A 14,229-nucleotide genomic window follows, 5' to 3' on the forward strand; every position below is an offset into this window, starting at 1 on the left:
ATAGACTAACAACAAACTATCTGAAAAAGAAATAAAGAAAACAATCTCATTTACAATGGCATTAAAAAAAATAAAATACTTAAGAATAACTTCATCCAAGGAGCTGAAAAATCTGTATGCTGAAAACTACAAGATTTTGATAAAAGAAATTGATGAAGACACAAACAAATGGAAAGATAGCCCATTTATGAATCAGAAGAATTAATGCTACTAAAATGCCCATACTACCCAAAGCCATCTATAGATTCAACTCAACCGCCACCAAGATTCCAATGGCATTTTTTACAGAAATAGAGAAAACAACCCTAAAAATCATACAGAACCAGGAAAGATAGCCAAAGCAATCTTGAGAAAGAAGATCAAAGCTGGAGGTATCAACACTTCCTGATACCAAACTATATTACAAAACTATAGTAATCAAAACAGTACAGTACTGGCATAAAAGCAGACACATAGACCAACAGAACAGAATTGAGGGCCCAGAAATAAACCCCTGTGTATACAGTCAACTAATTTGAAAAGGAGGCCAAGAATACCCAATGGAGAAAAGACAGTCTCTTCAACAAATGGTGCTGGGAAAACTGGATATTCATATGAAAAAGAATGAAACTAGACACCTATCTTACACCACTCACAAATTAACTCAAAATTGATTAAAGACTTAAATGTAAGGAACCTGAAACCATAAAACTCCTAGAAGAAAACATAGGGAAAAAGCTCCTTGACATTGGTGTTGGCAATGATTTTTGGGGTACAACACCAAAAGTACAAGCAACAAAGCAAAAATAAATAAGTGGGACTACTTCAAACTAAAAAGTTTCTGAACAAAAGAAACCATTAACAAAATGAAAAGGCGACCTATGGAATGGGAGAAAATATTTGAAAACCATATAGCTGATAAGGGGTTAATATCCAAAATATGTAAGGAACTCGTACAAGTCAATAGCAAAAAAAACAAAAAAAACGCCAAAAGCCACACACAATCCAATTTCAAAATGGGCAGGGGAACTGAATAGGCATTTTTCCAAAGAAACATACAAATAGCAAACAGGTATAGGTACACGAAAAGGTGCTCAACATCACTAATCATCAGGGAAATGCAAATCAAAACCACAGTGAGATATTACCTCACACTTGTTAGAATGGCTATGATCAGAAAGACGAGATAAATGCTAGTGAGGAGGTAGAGAAAAAGGGAAACCTTAGTGCACTGTTGGTGGGAACGTAAATCGGTATAGTCACTATGGAAAACAGTAAGGAGGCTCCTCAAAACATAAAAGTACCGTCTGACCCAGCAATCCCACTTCTGGGTGTTTATACAGTGGAAATGAAGTCACCATCAAAGAGGTATCTGAATCCTCACGTTCACTGCAATGTTATTTACAAAACCAAGACATGGAAGCAACCTAAGCATCCCTTGACAGATGAATGAGTAAAGAAAATATGGTGTGTTTTACATACACACACACACACAAAACGGAATATTATTCAGCCACTAAAAAAAGAAGGAAATCCTGCCACTTGCAATAATATGTATGAACCTTGAGGGCATGCTAAGTGAACTGTGTCAGAGAAAGACAAATTCTGTACGATCTCATGTACGGAATCTAAAAAAACCAAATTCATAGAAACAAAGTAGACTGGTGATTTGCTAGGGACTCGGAGGGGGGGGGTGGAGAAATGGGTGAAGGTGGTCAAACGGTACAAACTTCATTATAAGATGTACAAATCCTGGGCATGTAATGCATGGTGACTATGGTTAATGATACTGTATTGTAAACCTGAAAGCTGCTAAGACAGCAGATCCCAAACGTTCTAACCACACAAAAGAATGTTAAGTATGTGAGGTGATGGACACGTTAAACCTTACGGTGGTAATCATTTCACAGCATATACATATACTGAATCATCACTTAGGCATATCACACGTCGAGTACAGGCAGGCCTCATTTTATTGCTCATTGCTTTACTGCTTTTTTTTTACAAATTGAAAGTCTGTGGTGGCAACCCTGCATCAAGCACGTCCATCGGTGCCCTTTTTCCAACAGCATTTGCTCACTTCGTGTCTCTGTGGCACATTTTGGTAATTCTCGCAATATTTCAAACTTTCGTTATTATTATATTTGTTATGGTGATCTGTGATCAGTGACCCTTGACGCTACTATTGTAACTGTCTTGGGTGCCCCGAACCACGCCCATACAAGATGACAAACATAACTGTTGAATGTTGTGTGTGTTCTGACTGCTCCACTGACCAGCCGTTCCCCCATCTCTCTCCCTCTCCTTGGCCCTCCTCATTCCCTGAGACACAGTCTTGAAATTGGGCCAGTTAATAACCCTACAATGGCCTCTAAGTGTTCAAGTGATAGGAAGGGTCACATGTCTTTCACTTTAAATCAAAAGCTAGAAATGGGGCTTCCCTGGTGGCGCAGTGGTTGAGAGTCCGCCTGCCGATGCAGGGGACACGGGTTCGTGCCCTGGTCCGGGAGGATCCCACATGCCGCGGAGCGGCTGGGCCCGTGGGCCATGGCCGCTGGGCCTGCGCGTCCGGAGCCTCTGCTCCGCGGCGGGAGAGGCCACAAAAAAAAAGCTAGAAATGAATTAAGCTTAGTGAGGAAGGCATATTGAAAGCTGACAGGCCAAAAGCTTGGCTTCTTACGCCAAAGAGTTAGCCAAGCTGTGAGTGCAAAGGAAAAGTTCTTGAAGGAAATTAAAAGCGCTGCCCCAGTGAACACAGGAATAATAAGTAAAACGGTGTTATTGCTGATATGGAGAAAGTCTGAGTGGTCTGGATAGAAGAGCAAACCAGCCACAACATCCCTGTAATCAAAGCCTAATCCAGAGAAAGGCCCTAACGCTCTTTACTTCTATGAAGGCTGAGAGGTGAGGGAGCTGCAGAAGAAAAGTCTGAAGCTGGCAGAGGGTGACTCGTGAGGTTTCAGGAAAGAAGCCGCCCGCACAACATTGAAGTGCAGAGTGAAGCAGCGAGTGCTGAGGGAGAAGCTGCAGCAAGTTACCCGGAAGATGCGGCCAAAGTGGCTACACCCAACAACGGATTTTCAGTGGAGACGAAACGGCCTCATATTGGAAGAAGATGCCATCTCTGACTTTCATAGAGAGAAGTCAGTGCCTGGCTTTCAAAACTTCAAAGGACAGGCTGACTCTCTCGCTGGGGTTAATGCAGCTGGTGACTTTAAGGTGAAGCCAATGCTCATTTACCGTCCGAAAATCCTAGAGCCCCGAAGAATTATGCTAAATCTACCCCGCCTGTGCTCTGCAAATGAAACAGCAAAGCCTGGATAATAGCATATCTGCTTATGACACAGTTTATGGAATATTTTAAGCACACTGTTGAGACCTACTGCTCTGGAAAAAAAGGTTGCTTTCCAAATATTAATACTCACTGATGACGCACCTGGTCACCCAAGAGCTCTGATGGAGACGGACAGTGAGATGAACGCTGGTCTCATGCCTGCTAACACAACATCCACTCTGCAGCCCACGGTTCAAGGAGTAACTTTGACTTTCAAGTCCTATTACTTCAGATATACATTTGTAAGGCTTTAGCTACAGATGGACCTGGGCAAAGTCAACTGAAAACCTTCTGGAAAGGATTCACCCTTCTAGATGTTATTAAGAACATGTGTGATTCACAGGAAGAGGTCAAAATATCAACATGAACACGAGTTTGGAAGAAACTGATTCCAGCCCTCATGGATGACTTTGAGGGGTTCAAGACTTCAGTGGAGGAAGTCACTGCACATGTGGTGAAAACAGCAAGAGAACTAGAATTAGAAGTGGAGACTGCAGATGGGACTGAACTGCTGCAACCCCATGACGAACTTTAACGGATGAGCAGTGGCGTCTTATGGATGAACAAAGAAAGCGGTTTCTTGAGATGGAATCTAATCCTGGTCAGGATGCTGTGAAGGCTCTTGAAATGGCAACAAAGGATTTAGAAAATTACATAAACTTAGTTGACAAAGCAGCAGCAGGGTGTGAGAGGACTGACTCCAATTTTGAAAGAAACTCTACTGTAGGTAAAATGCAAACAGCGTCGCTGCTACAGAGAAACTGTTTGTAAAAGGGGCAGTCAATCGATGGGGCAAACATCACTGTCACCGTATTTCAAGAACCTGCCGTGGCCCCCCCAGCCCTCAGCAACCATCACCCTCATCAGTCAGCTGCCACCAACACCGAGGCAGGACGCGCCATGCCGACAGCAGAGGCTCAAAGGGCATTTGTGAAATTAAAGCACGAATGACGGGGAGGATTTCACGGGGACGGCGTGGCCTAGAAACGGCCCAGGTGTTACCTTCAGCGTTTCTAGTTCACCCAGGAAGTTACAGCTCACAAACTAGAAACCTATGAACCTAGACCAAGCCAAGCCTTAGGTGAAAAGAAAAACACGGGCTGAGGACACCTCGAGGGCTTACGTCACAGGCCTCACACGGCCCAGTTTGGTATTAAGAGCCTGAGACTCAGAGCCGGGCCAGCGGAGGTTCAGGTCGCCGGCTGGGGGCCTCGGCCAAGGCACAGCATCCTGCTGGGCTCGGTGTCCTGGGTGCAGAGTGGAGACAAGAATACCACAGAGGGTACGGAGGTGACACCTGCCTGAGCTGGCAGGGAAAGGGCCCCTGTCGTCATCCTTTGTGCCCCGAGGAGGGGCCTCGCCGGGGGAAGAGGGCAGGCAGCCGGGTTTCCGCCCCGTCGGTGCCCCACGAGTGACCAAGAAGCCGGGCCCGAGAGGAAGGAGCCCCGCGCAGCCACCCCAGGGCAGGGGATGCAGGGGACGTGCTCTCACCCGCTGGCTGAGCCTTTCTCCTCGTCACTCTCGTACTCAGCGAGGACCAGCTCGTCCTCCCCCCAGGCCAGCTGCTCGGGCCCCGTGCCTGCTGCCAGCATCTCCCTGCTCAGGCGGAGGAGACGCTCAGTTTCTTCATCTTCCTGTCTCTGCGGAGGAGCGTGGCCAGTGGGGAAAGAGAAAGAAACCTCAGCGCCAGAGCCCACCCCCTGGCGAGGCAGCCTCTGGGGGCCAGGCCAAGGGCAGCGACACACACGCCATCGACACGGGCCTCACCCGACGGGTGTCAAGGCCCCAGGATGAGTCCCTCAGCGCAGGCTGCCCTGCTACCGGACGAGGAGCACGTAGCCAGAGGGCACCGGGAGGGGCTGAGGTCCCGGCGCCCGCCCGCATCCGCTGCACCGTGAGGGCCCATGCAGGGGGACGCCACGCTGACACGGGCCACCACTCACCATGCGCTTGGCTGCGAACTTGAGCGACGCGTTGTGACGGATCTGCCGAAGGCGCTCCTCTCGCTTCTTCCTCCTGACCTGCCTCTCCTAGAGGGGAGGGAGCCAGAAAGGAGACCCCTGCAGGAAGCCCCAGCCTCCCACGGCCCCCGCGCACCTCCCTGCCTTGCCAGCCTCCTGTCGGCCAAGCTGTCGAGCTCGCTGCTGCGGGAAGTGTGCGCCTCCCTCCCGAAGCCCCACGCTCTCCATCCAGTGCAGCCCGTAAGCGAGTCTGCAGCCAGGGAAGCCTGTGGCCAATGGCAACGGTGCGGTTCCTTTCCTGGGAAAGAACGGGAACCGCCAACCTAGGGAAGGCCTGGTGACATCGGCTTTCTACTGACAGCGAGGGCGCAGCACCCTCCACCAGGGCGGTGGCCGGGGGGCTGAGGGGCACCGTGAGGACACGAGCTGTCCTGCTTCAGGATCCACCCGAAATCCTCCCGGAGGTCCCGTTTCCGGATCACCCCACCTCTCGTAACCCGATCTCACCTTTAGTCGGTCCACCAGGTCCCTTTCTTCTTTCTTCTGCACAAACTGAGTGACCCAGTCGGGCTCTCCAGCGGCCCTCGGGGAGCCTGGGCTCTGCTGGCAGGAGGGTGGGGGACACGGGGCCTGGCCCTTCCCATCGTTTAAGGGGTCGGCTCCGGCCTCAAGGAGATGCTCCTCCTCTTCCTGTTTCTTCTGTTCAAAGTCGCGGAGCCAGGAGAGGGCCCCACAAATGAGACTTAAGGATTTTCCCTACGGGAAGAAAAACGTTCTCAGAAATAGAGGATGAGAAACGAAGCTTCCCTAATGACCTTTCCTGTTTTGTTTTTTTAAAGCTTTTTTAAAAATTTTATTTTATTTTATTTATTTTTGGCTGCGTTGGTTCTTCGTTGCTGCACGCGGGTTTTCTCTAGTTGTGGCGAGCAGGGGCTACTCTTCGTTGCGGTGCGCGGACTTCTCATTGCGGTGGCTTCTCTTGTTGTGGAGCACGGGCTCTAGGCTGCGGGCTTCAGTAGTTATGGCACGCGGGCTCAGTAGTTGTGGCTCACTGGCTCTAGAGCGCAGGCTCAGTAGTTACGGCGCACGGGCTTAGTTGCTCCGCGGCATGTGGAATCCTCCCAGACCAGGGCTCGAACCTGTGTCCCCTGCCTTGGCAGATGGATTCTTAACCACTGCACCACCAGGGAAGCCCACCTTTCCCGTTTTAATAAAGCCTTCGAGGGAGGTCTGACTTTAAATATCAGAGGGTGCTCTAAGGCCAGCCTCGGAAAGGAAGGAAAAAGAAGGGGACTGGCAAGAGAACGGCTGGGGGAAAAAAATAGGAAAACGGGAGAAATAAAAGTGAAATTCTTTACTTATATGGCTCACTGGTCCTCAGAGAATGAAAGTGACTTATCAAGTTGTATATAAGTACTGCAGGCCATCATAATCAGAAGAATGGGAGAAACTGAATCAACAGCCCAGAAAATAAAGCCAAAAGAACGCACAGCCTGGAATCCCGGATACGACTTGCTGGCGGGGAGCTGCAGCCAACGTGCGGACAGAAGGTGACCAGCCCCATGAGTCCCAGTGTCAGGAAACGTTAAAGCAACCAACTGCTCTGGGAGCACAACTGTTGGCTTAAAGACCAGAATTCTCCCCGCAGGTCCTTGATATGGGGTGAATTGTGTCCCCTCAAATTCACATGTTCAAGTCCTAACCCCCAGTGTCTCAGAATGGGACCCTACTTGACAGTAGGGTCATAGCAGATGTACTGAGTTAAGAGGAGGGTGGCCCTGACCCAGTAAGACCGGTACCCTTGTAAAAAGGGGAAATGTGGACACAAAGGCAAGGAAGGCAGACGATGGGAAGAGCCGTGGAGAAGCCCGCCGTCCACACGCGGAGGAGGGGGCCTGGACAGCCCTGCTGACACCTCATTCGGGACCTCCGGCCTCCAGACTGTGAGACGATAAATTCCCGCCATTGTGCCCACTCCATCTGTGGTGTTTTGTGATGGCAGCCCGGGCAGAGGAAGGTAATAATTTTATGATGAAGTGTGATACTGAGAGACCACTGGATGCTGTGAGCGGAACAGGCATAAGTACCTTAAAAACTACACAAACCTTTAAAAGACAACTATCGACTCTTAAAAAAGAAACAAAAGATTATTCAAGAAAAAAAAAGAGACTAAAAATAGGTAACCACACCAGGGAGGAAGCTCACCTTATCTACTACCACAGGAAGGTCCCAACGACTAAGATCAATAAGGCGAGAAACAGCGGCATAAGCTTGTAATTTCAACATATTCTATCCAAGTGTATTTCTGTTATTCTTTTATTTTTTTTTTTTGCAGTACGCGGGCCTCTCTCACTGCTGTGGCCTCTCCCGTTGTGGAGCACAGGCTCCGGACGCGCAGGCTCAGCGGCCATGGCTCACGGGCCCAGCCACTCCGCGGCATGTGGGATCTTCCCGGACCGGGGCACGAACCCGTGTCCCCTGCATCGGCAGGCGGACTCCCAACCACTGTGCCACCAGGGAAGCCCCCAAGTATATTTCTTAAGAAACAGTTAAAAGACTTAAAAGCACCTGCCCAAGGAACAACGTTTGATAAATGTGACTTTTTAAATGATAGGCACTGTTCTTTGATTCAGTGTTTCACGTGACTTTCAAGAGAGGAAGATGAGATGCTTAACAATGTCAGATGTGGCAGGTGGTCGGATGGGGACCTGAGCTCCTCAGATCTAATTACAGGAGGTCGCTCCTGACCCCAACCAGTCTTCCGGGGGGGGGGTCAGGAGGGGAGAAGTCCCAGGCACTGGGCTTATTTATTTATTTTTGGCTGCACTGCACAGCACGCGGGATCTTAGTTCCCCAAGCAGAGATCGAACCCACAGCCCGTGCAGTGCAAGCGCAGAGTGGACCACCAGTGAAGTCCCCACGTGCACTGGGTGTAAATGGAAGGTCGGATGCTGGTAGAAAGATGCTACTTTAAAAACCCCTCGGGCTTCCCTGGTGGCACAACGGTTAAGAATTCGTCTGCCAAGGCAGGGGACACGGGTTCGAGCCCTGGTCCGGGAAGATCCCACATGCTGTGGAGCAACTAAGCCCGTGCGCCACAACTACTGAGCCTGCACTCTTGAGCCTGTGCGCCACAACTACTGAATCCCACGCGCCTAGAGCCCGTGCTCCGCAACAAGAGAAGCCACCGCAATAGGAAGCCTACGCACCACAACGAAGAGTAGCCCCCGCTCGCCACAACTAGAGAAAAGCCCGCGCGCAGCAACAAAGACCCACCGCAACCAAAAAAAACAAAAAACCCTCACTCTGCACAGTATCTTCATGACCCATGTTGTGTGAACTGGCGGAACGGAGCCTCTCCCACTCGCTGTATCTGAAGGAACAAAACGGAACAAGAGAGCGGCCCATCCGCCCTCTTCCTGCCCCAGGAGATCGTGTCATCCCAGGAGAGAGTGACACACTCCCGTCAGTGGATGAGAAGGAATAAGTCGCTTTCCTTCGTTCATTCATTACACACACACAGCTTAAGAGCCCCGAGGCCGACCGTGCCAAGCTCCCCGCAGATGACGGGGACACAGAGGAGAGGACCTCAAGGTCCTCGTCCTCCAGGAGGTCACAGCAGCACCCACACAGGCAGCTAGCTCTCACGCGGCACTTGCTCTAGAAGGTAATAAAGGGCAAGAGAGAAGTGGGAACGTAACAGTCCTCCGCGGCCAGCCTCTAACAAACCCCCTCCTCCCAGGCCAGGAAGGAAAACTGAGGGGCTCTGGACTGGACCCCTCCGGCCCTCAGTAACCCAGTTCCTGGAGAGTAAACCAATATGTCGGATCTGTGGATAAGTCAGAGTAATTTCCACGTTTCTCAGCATCAAAGCGGTCATGCGCCCAGAAAAATCCGGAAGGTTTCAGTGGTTTCCATGCCATTAAAATTCTCATTTGCCTTTAGCCTAATTTTTCTCAGACCCCGGGCCTGTGTTTAACGGCTTAACAGACAGAAACGGCCGCTACTCAGAAAGAACGACTTTGCTCAACCTCAAACCACGACTCTCTGCACATGCAGACAAGCACGCTGGCTCTGACCTGTCATCAGAGTCTCCCTAGACCCTCTTCAGGCCCCAAATACTTACGGTGCCAGTTGGACTCTCAAATATCCCAATCTTGCCAGCCTCCAACACCTGGTACAGCGCTGCCATGAAGTCTTTCTGGATGGCATAGGGTGTGAAGGGAAAAGGGAAGTGGACGCCACCAGCCTCTTCCGTTTTATCAGCCATGGTCCTGGGGGGTAAAGAGAAAATCTAGTAGCTCTCTGACGGGCCAGGCAGTACTGGCCCGAGATCCTGAACGGTTCCTAGGAGGGGCCTCAACACTAGTCATGGACCTCCTCCCCAGGTGGGACATGTTCTGCAAGCAGAGGCTATGCTCCTTCCCTCACGTGCCTCCCCATGAGGCCTGGCCACAGTCGCTGTCCATCCAGGAACGTTCATCACAGCGGGATACAGGGGGACGCGGCCCAGGAAGCCCTGCCGGAAACCCCTGCCATTCTGCCCGCGTGCACACCTTTCTAAGGGCCTGGAGATTTCTTTTGGAGAGCCCGTAATTACTTCTGCAGTCATTAATTTCTCTTCTCCCACATCTCCCAGCCATGTCTCCCAACATCGCAGGACAAAACTGCTTCTCCTGCCCCTGCTGTGAAGACCTAAGAGGTCGTGACCCACAGGCGGAGAAACCCGAGGATAGCTTTTCTGCATGTCACACACCCATCCTTACCCAACAGGCATCTTCCGTTTGCATCTAATTCATCCCAGCCGCCATTTCCAGTACAAACCAGAGCCGCCCCCTAAGAGCCTTCCCTGGGGCCCCAGCCTGGAGGGCCCTCTGCACGGCGGCTGAGCCCTGGCTGGAAGGGCTTCCCAGAACCGAGGCCTCGGCACTTGTCTGCCCCTGCAGGCCCAGGTCTAAGAAAAACATCTCTGCTCCACACTTATTCCACGTTTTCCCTCCTCTTCTGACCCTGATCTCTCTGAGACAGCTTTGACACACCCCTTCTTCCTTCAGTCACCGTTTTCCATCCGGGCCCCACTCTGTCTTTGGAAGTCACTGCTCTGAGCTATTGAAGCAGGCCCAGCTCACCTCAGTACAAATATGAATAAATCTAAATCCCATTTATGCCTTTGCTACGTAACTGGCCTCAGGAAGACCAGTGACCACGTCAATTCATTTAACAGAGAAGGGAGCTGCGTGATGTTCTTCCAGTTAAGAGTTTAGGGGCAGTTAAAACGAGGACCGAGGGGGAGGGATGACGATAAGAAGGATGACTTAAAACCAGGACAATTCAATCCAAGAGGGAAGTGTGTAATCAGAAACCCAGTAAAACGTGAAGGGAAAGGAGAACGGCCCTAACAAACTCTGAGCACCTGCCCTGTGTTAAACGCTCTGCAGGCCCTTCCACTTCTGGGGTCTCGTTTAATCTGTACAACACTGTAAGCAGATGGTCTTTGGATCCTGACGCTTACAGAAATTAAGTAACTCTTCAAAGACTCAGCTCAGAAAGGAAACCCAGGGATCCAAACCCAGGTCCACATGGCTCTGTTTGAGTCCAACTCACGTGTCTGCAACAGAGAACTAGCATAAATAAAAGGGAGATTTACTGAAAAGATACATATTGAGAGACTGAGAATACAGAAGACCTGGAGAAACCAAGCGCAGAAGCCACGGACAGGGTGGGACTCCCTGCAGACGAGAACTGCAAAGTGGTTCAGGTTCCAAGATGGATCCAGGAAGCCCACCAACGGCAAACACCCGCGGATGCCCCGCGGATTCCCATTCTCCTGCTCCGTCGTCGCGGGCCAGGTGGAGCCTGCCCGGGCTCCTCTGCTCGCCTGGCAGCTTCTGCTTTACCCCAAAGTCAGCCTGCACGCCACCTCTGCCTGCAGCCCCCTCGACCTCTGGCTTCAGCTCCCACTGCCAAGCGAAGTCTTTTCTTGTTTCGTAGTTCTAAATCCCAAGAGAAAAATCTGACCCGTCCCTCCTCTCCTTGTAAGACAGATCACTGGGCAGCCTAGAGACGGCTGGGTGAGGACCCCACCCTGATCCAATCAGCCTGCGTCTCGCACCTGCCTCTCGCACCTGCCGTCCCCGCCTGCTTGGAGTCCTCAATGTTTAGGACTCAGCTCAGCTCCTCAGAGAGGCCTCTCCCTGTATGTGGCACCCTCCAGTGGTCAAATACCCCCCTCCAAACACACAGACACACACACAGACACAGACAGACAGACAGACAGACACACACACACCCTCCACTCGGCTGAAGTCACTTTTTTATCTCACTTATCTGAAGTACTCTTGCTTTTGTTCATAGGTCTTAGCACTATGCGAATTTATTTACTGTCCTCCCCCATATTCATAGAATATGAATAGCATAAAAGGAGGAGCCTTGTCGGTCTTGTTCTTCCCCCAGCATTCAGAACAGGTGCTTCGGCACTCAGCAGGCATTCAGGAACAATTTGATGAATGAATGGCCAGCTTGAGGTGGGAGCCGTGGGCGGGTTTCTGCTCCTCGGAGGGGTGGGGAGAGGAAGTCTGTGACTTAAATATTTAGGCCGAGGGCCAGTTCTTCAATGGTTTCAAACTGCTTCCATATAACCTCACAACCCTATGTGGCCAAGATTTTTATTAGCTCTATTTTACAGCTGAAATAACTGAACCTCAGAAAGGTTAAGTGACTTGCCCACAGTCACTCAGCAAGGGCTTGAGTCCAAGATTTGAAAGCACATCTGCCTCCAAGCTGTAGATTTCTGATCTTCCTCCCACCAGGGTAAGTAGGGTGGAAAGACTCAGTTACCAAACTTTAGAATGACAACACGAAACAATACAGAACAAAAGTAATTATTATTCCACTTCTCCGTGGGTGGTAATTACGGATCTCATTATTCCAGGAGCAGCACAAGCTAAACCATAAGTTGAAAGAAGGGTTTAGCTAAATCCATGAATAATGGATATACTAAGAGCTATTAAGGATGTTTGGTGGAACTTTTCCCGACCTCTTCAGGCTGGCTGCGTGGACACGAGCTCCCCCCCAAGTTCTCCCTAGAACTCCCCACCAATGCGAAGGCAAATCTCATGCTCATTAAATGGGCGAAGATACGTGAGAGCATCTCGGGGCATGTTAGTCCTGAAAGTGCTCATTTTCTTCAGTCTTCGATGATCACTTATTTGCCTGGGTACAAACTATTGCTACAGACTGAATCGTGTCCCCCTCCCCGCCCCGCCTCCAAATTCATGCGTTAAAGCCCTAACCCCCAATGTGAGGCTGTATCTGCAGAGAGAGCTTTTAGGGAGTAATGAACATGAAATGAAGGAGGTAATCAGGGTTAAATGAAGTCCTAAGAGTGGGGTCCTAAACTCTTATAAGGACTGTGGCCTTGAATTCCCAGCCTCTAGACCTGGGAGAGAGAAGTTTCTATTGTTTAAGCCACCCAGTCTATGGCGTTTTGTTATGGCAGCCTGAGCCGATGAGACATCCATGTCCAGGTACCATCCTACTGTCCCCCTCCTAAAGTGCTTTAACGTCACACACCTGGGAGACGACCCGGCTCCAGCGCACCTGCTGGGAATCCGGAGCTGGCCCCAACCCCATATTCGCATCTTGCTTCTGTCCCCCTCCCAGCTCCGCCCGCAGAGCTCTCACACTGGGCTAACATTTCTCTCCACTTTTCTCGGCACTGCCTCCCACACGCTGGTCCATTCCAGCCATCGCACTTCTCCTGCTCCACCTTGGTCCCCCGGGCGGCAGGAGGGCTCTGGGGTCAGACTGCCCAATGTGGGATCCCGGCTGTATCCGTGCTAAAGTCCACATCCCTGAGCCTGTTTCCTCACCTGCGGGGGACAGGTAACAGCACATTCGGTAGCGCTGCAGGGACCAGCAGGCACTACAACGTAAGGAACTCACGCTTCGCACGGCCGGCGGATCCGCCCCGCGGCCGGCGGCTCACGGCCAGGTCCCGCCCCGCGGCCTCCCCAGCCCTTGGATTGGTGTCTGGCCTGTCAATCACATGTCAAGCCCGCCCCAGCTCGGGGACGTTTTCCCGCCGCCGGCCCGGCCCGCCCCCTTGCATTTCTCCCGGAGCCTGCCTTTTCTCCTTTTGCTCCGCGTCCTCGGCACCGCGCTCACCTTCCTCGGCGGGAGGGCTGCTCCGCCGAAACCCGGCCGGCGAGGAGTCCGAGCGGACGCCACTGAACCTGAAACCCCGGCTCGCCGGTGTCGGCGTCCCCCACGGAAGCCCGTCGCGATGCACGCCCCGCGCCAGTGCGCGTGCGCACTCCGGGGCTCGGCGGGGGCCGGTTGCCTGTTGTGCCACTGCGCTTGCGCGGCGGGCTCGTCCAGGCCTCGGTCTGCGTTACCCGGAAGACCGACCTGCGTTGCACAGCCCATTTCGCTGCGCGTGCGCACTCCGTGTCTTGCTGGGGCTGGACCTCCCCTTTTTGCGTCACTGCGCTTTCGCGGCTGGCTCGCGGGAGGGAGGGGCCGTCGGAGGCTGTGGTCGCGACAGGGTGTTCTTCCTACCCGTGCCGCGCGCCAGCTGTGGAATGTTCGCGCCTCCGCTAGCTGGCGCCCATAATCCTGGGAGCTCAGCAGTCGCTTGACTTCAGTTGGCCGTGTTTATCAAACACCTGAGGGGCCAGGTGCTGTAGCTGACTCAGGAAGCCTGTATTCTGGTCCTGAAACTGAGCCCCTGTAAAACCAGTTTCCTCTGCTCAGTTCATGATTAACCTCTCTGTCCAAAACTTTATTCCCTTTCTTATTCCGTGCCTGTTCCCCTCAGGATTGAGAAGTATCAACAAAAAGAAAAATGGGGCAATTGGAACTGAGCAGGGCCCTCCCGCCCAAAAGCCACCCTATGTCCTCCGTTTCTTGTTCGTAGAAAAAGACTTTAGGGGCTTCCCTGGTGGCGCAGTGGTC

At 51.6% G+C, this 14,229-nt stretch overlaps 1 protein-coding gene across 2 annotated transcripts in view; it reads right to left on the reverse strand.

The window, feature by feature from the left end:
* DDX11 (DEAD/H-box helicase 11) overlaps nt 1-13,514 on the reverse strand; it is a 31,268-nt gene extending 17,754 nt beyond the window's left edge. Inside the window, exons 1-5 of one of the 2 annotated variants that reach the window (XM_082849571.1) lie at nt 13,441-13,514; nt 9,401-9,548; nt 5,782-6,030; nt 5,257-5,343; nt 4,805-4,953 (exon numbers count right to left, since the gene is read on the reverse strand). In XM_082849571.1, coding sequence (XP_082705697.1) covers nt 4,805-4,953; nt 5,257-5,343; nt 5,782-6,030; nt 9,401-9,544 — 629 coding nt within the window. In that variant the 5' untranslated portion in view covers nt 9,545-9,548; nt 13,441-13,514. Of the gene's footprint in view, nt 1-4,804; nt 4,954-5,256; nt 5,344-5,781; nt 6,031-9,400; nt 9,549-13,440 lie in introns of those variants that run through there. The other variant, XM_082849570.1, reaches the window with a different exon arrangement.
* Nucleotides 13,515-14,229: the final 715 nt, after the last annotated feature.

This window comes from Leucopleurus acutus (genome assembly GCF_964270905.1).
Source record: "Leucopleurus acutus genome assembly, chromosome: 11".
Lineage (NCBI taxonomy): Eukaryota > Metazoa > Chordata > Mammalia > Artiodactyla > Delphinidae > Leucopleurus > Leucopleurus acutus.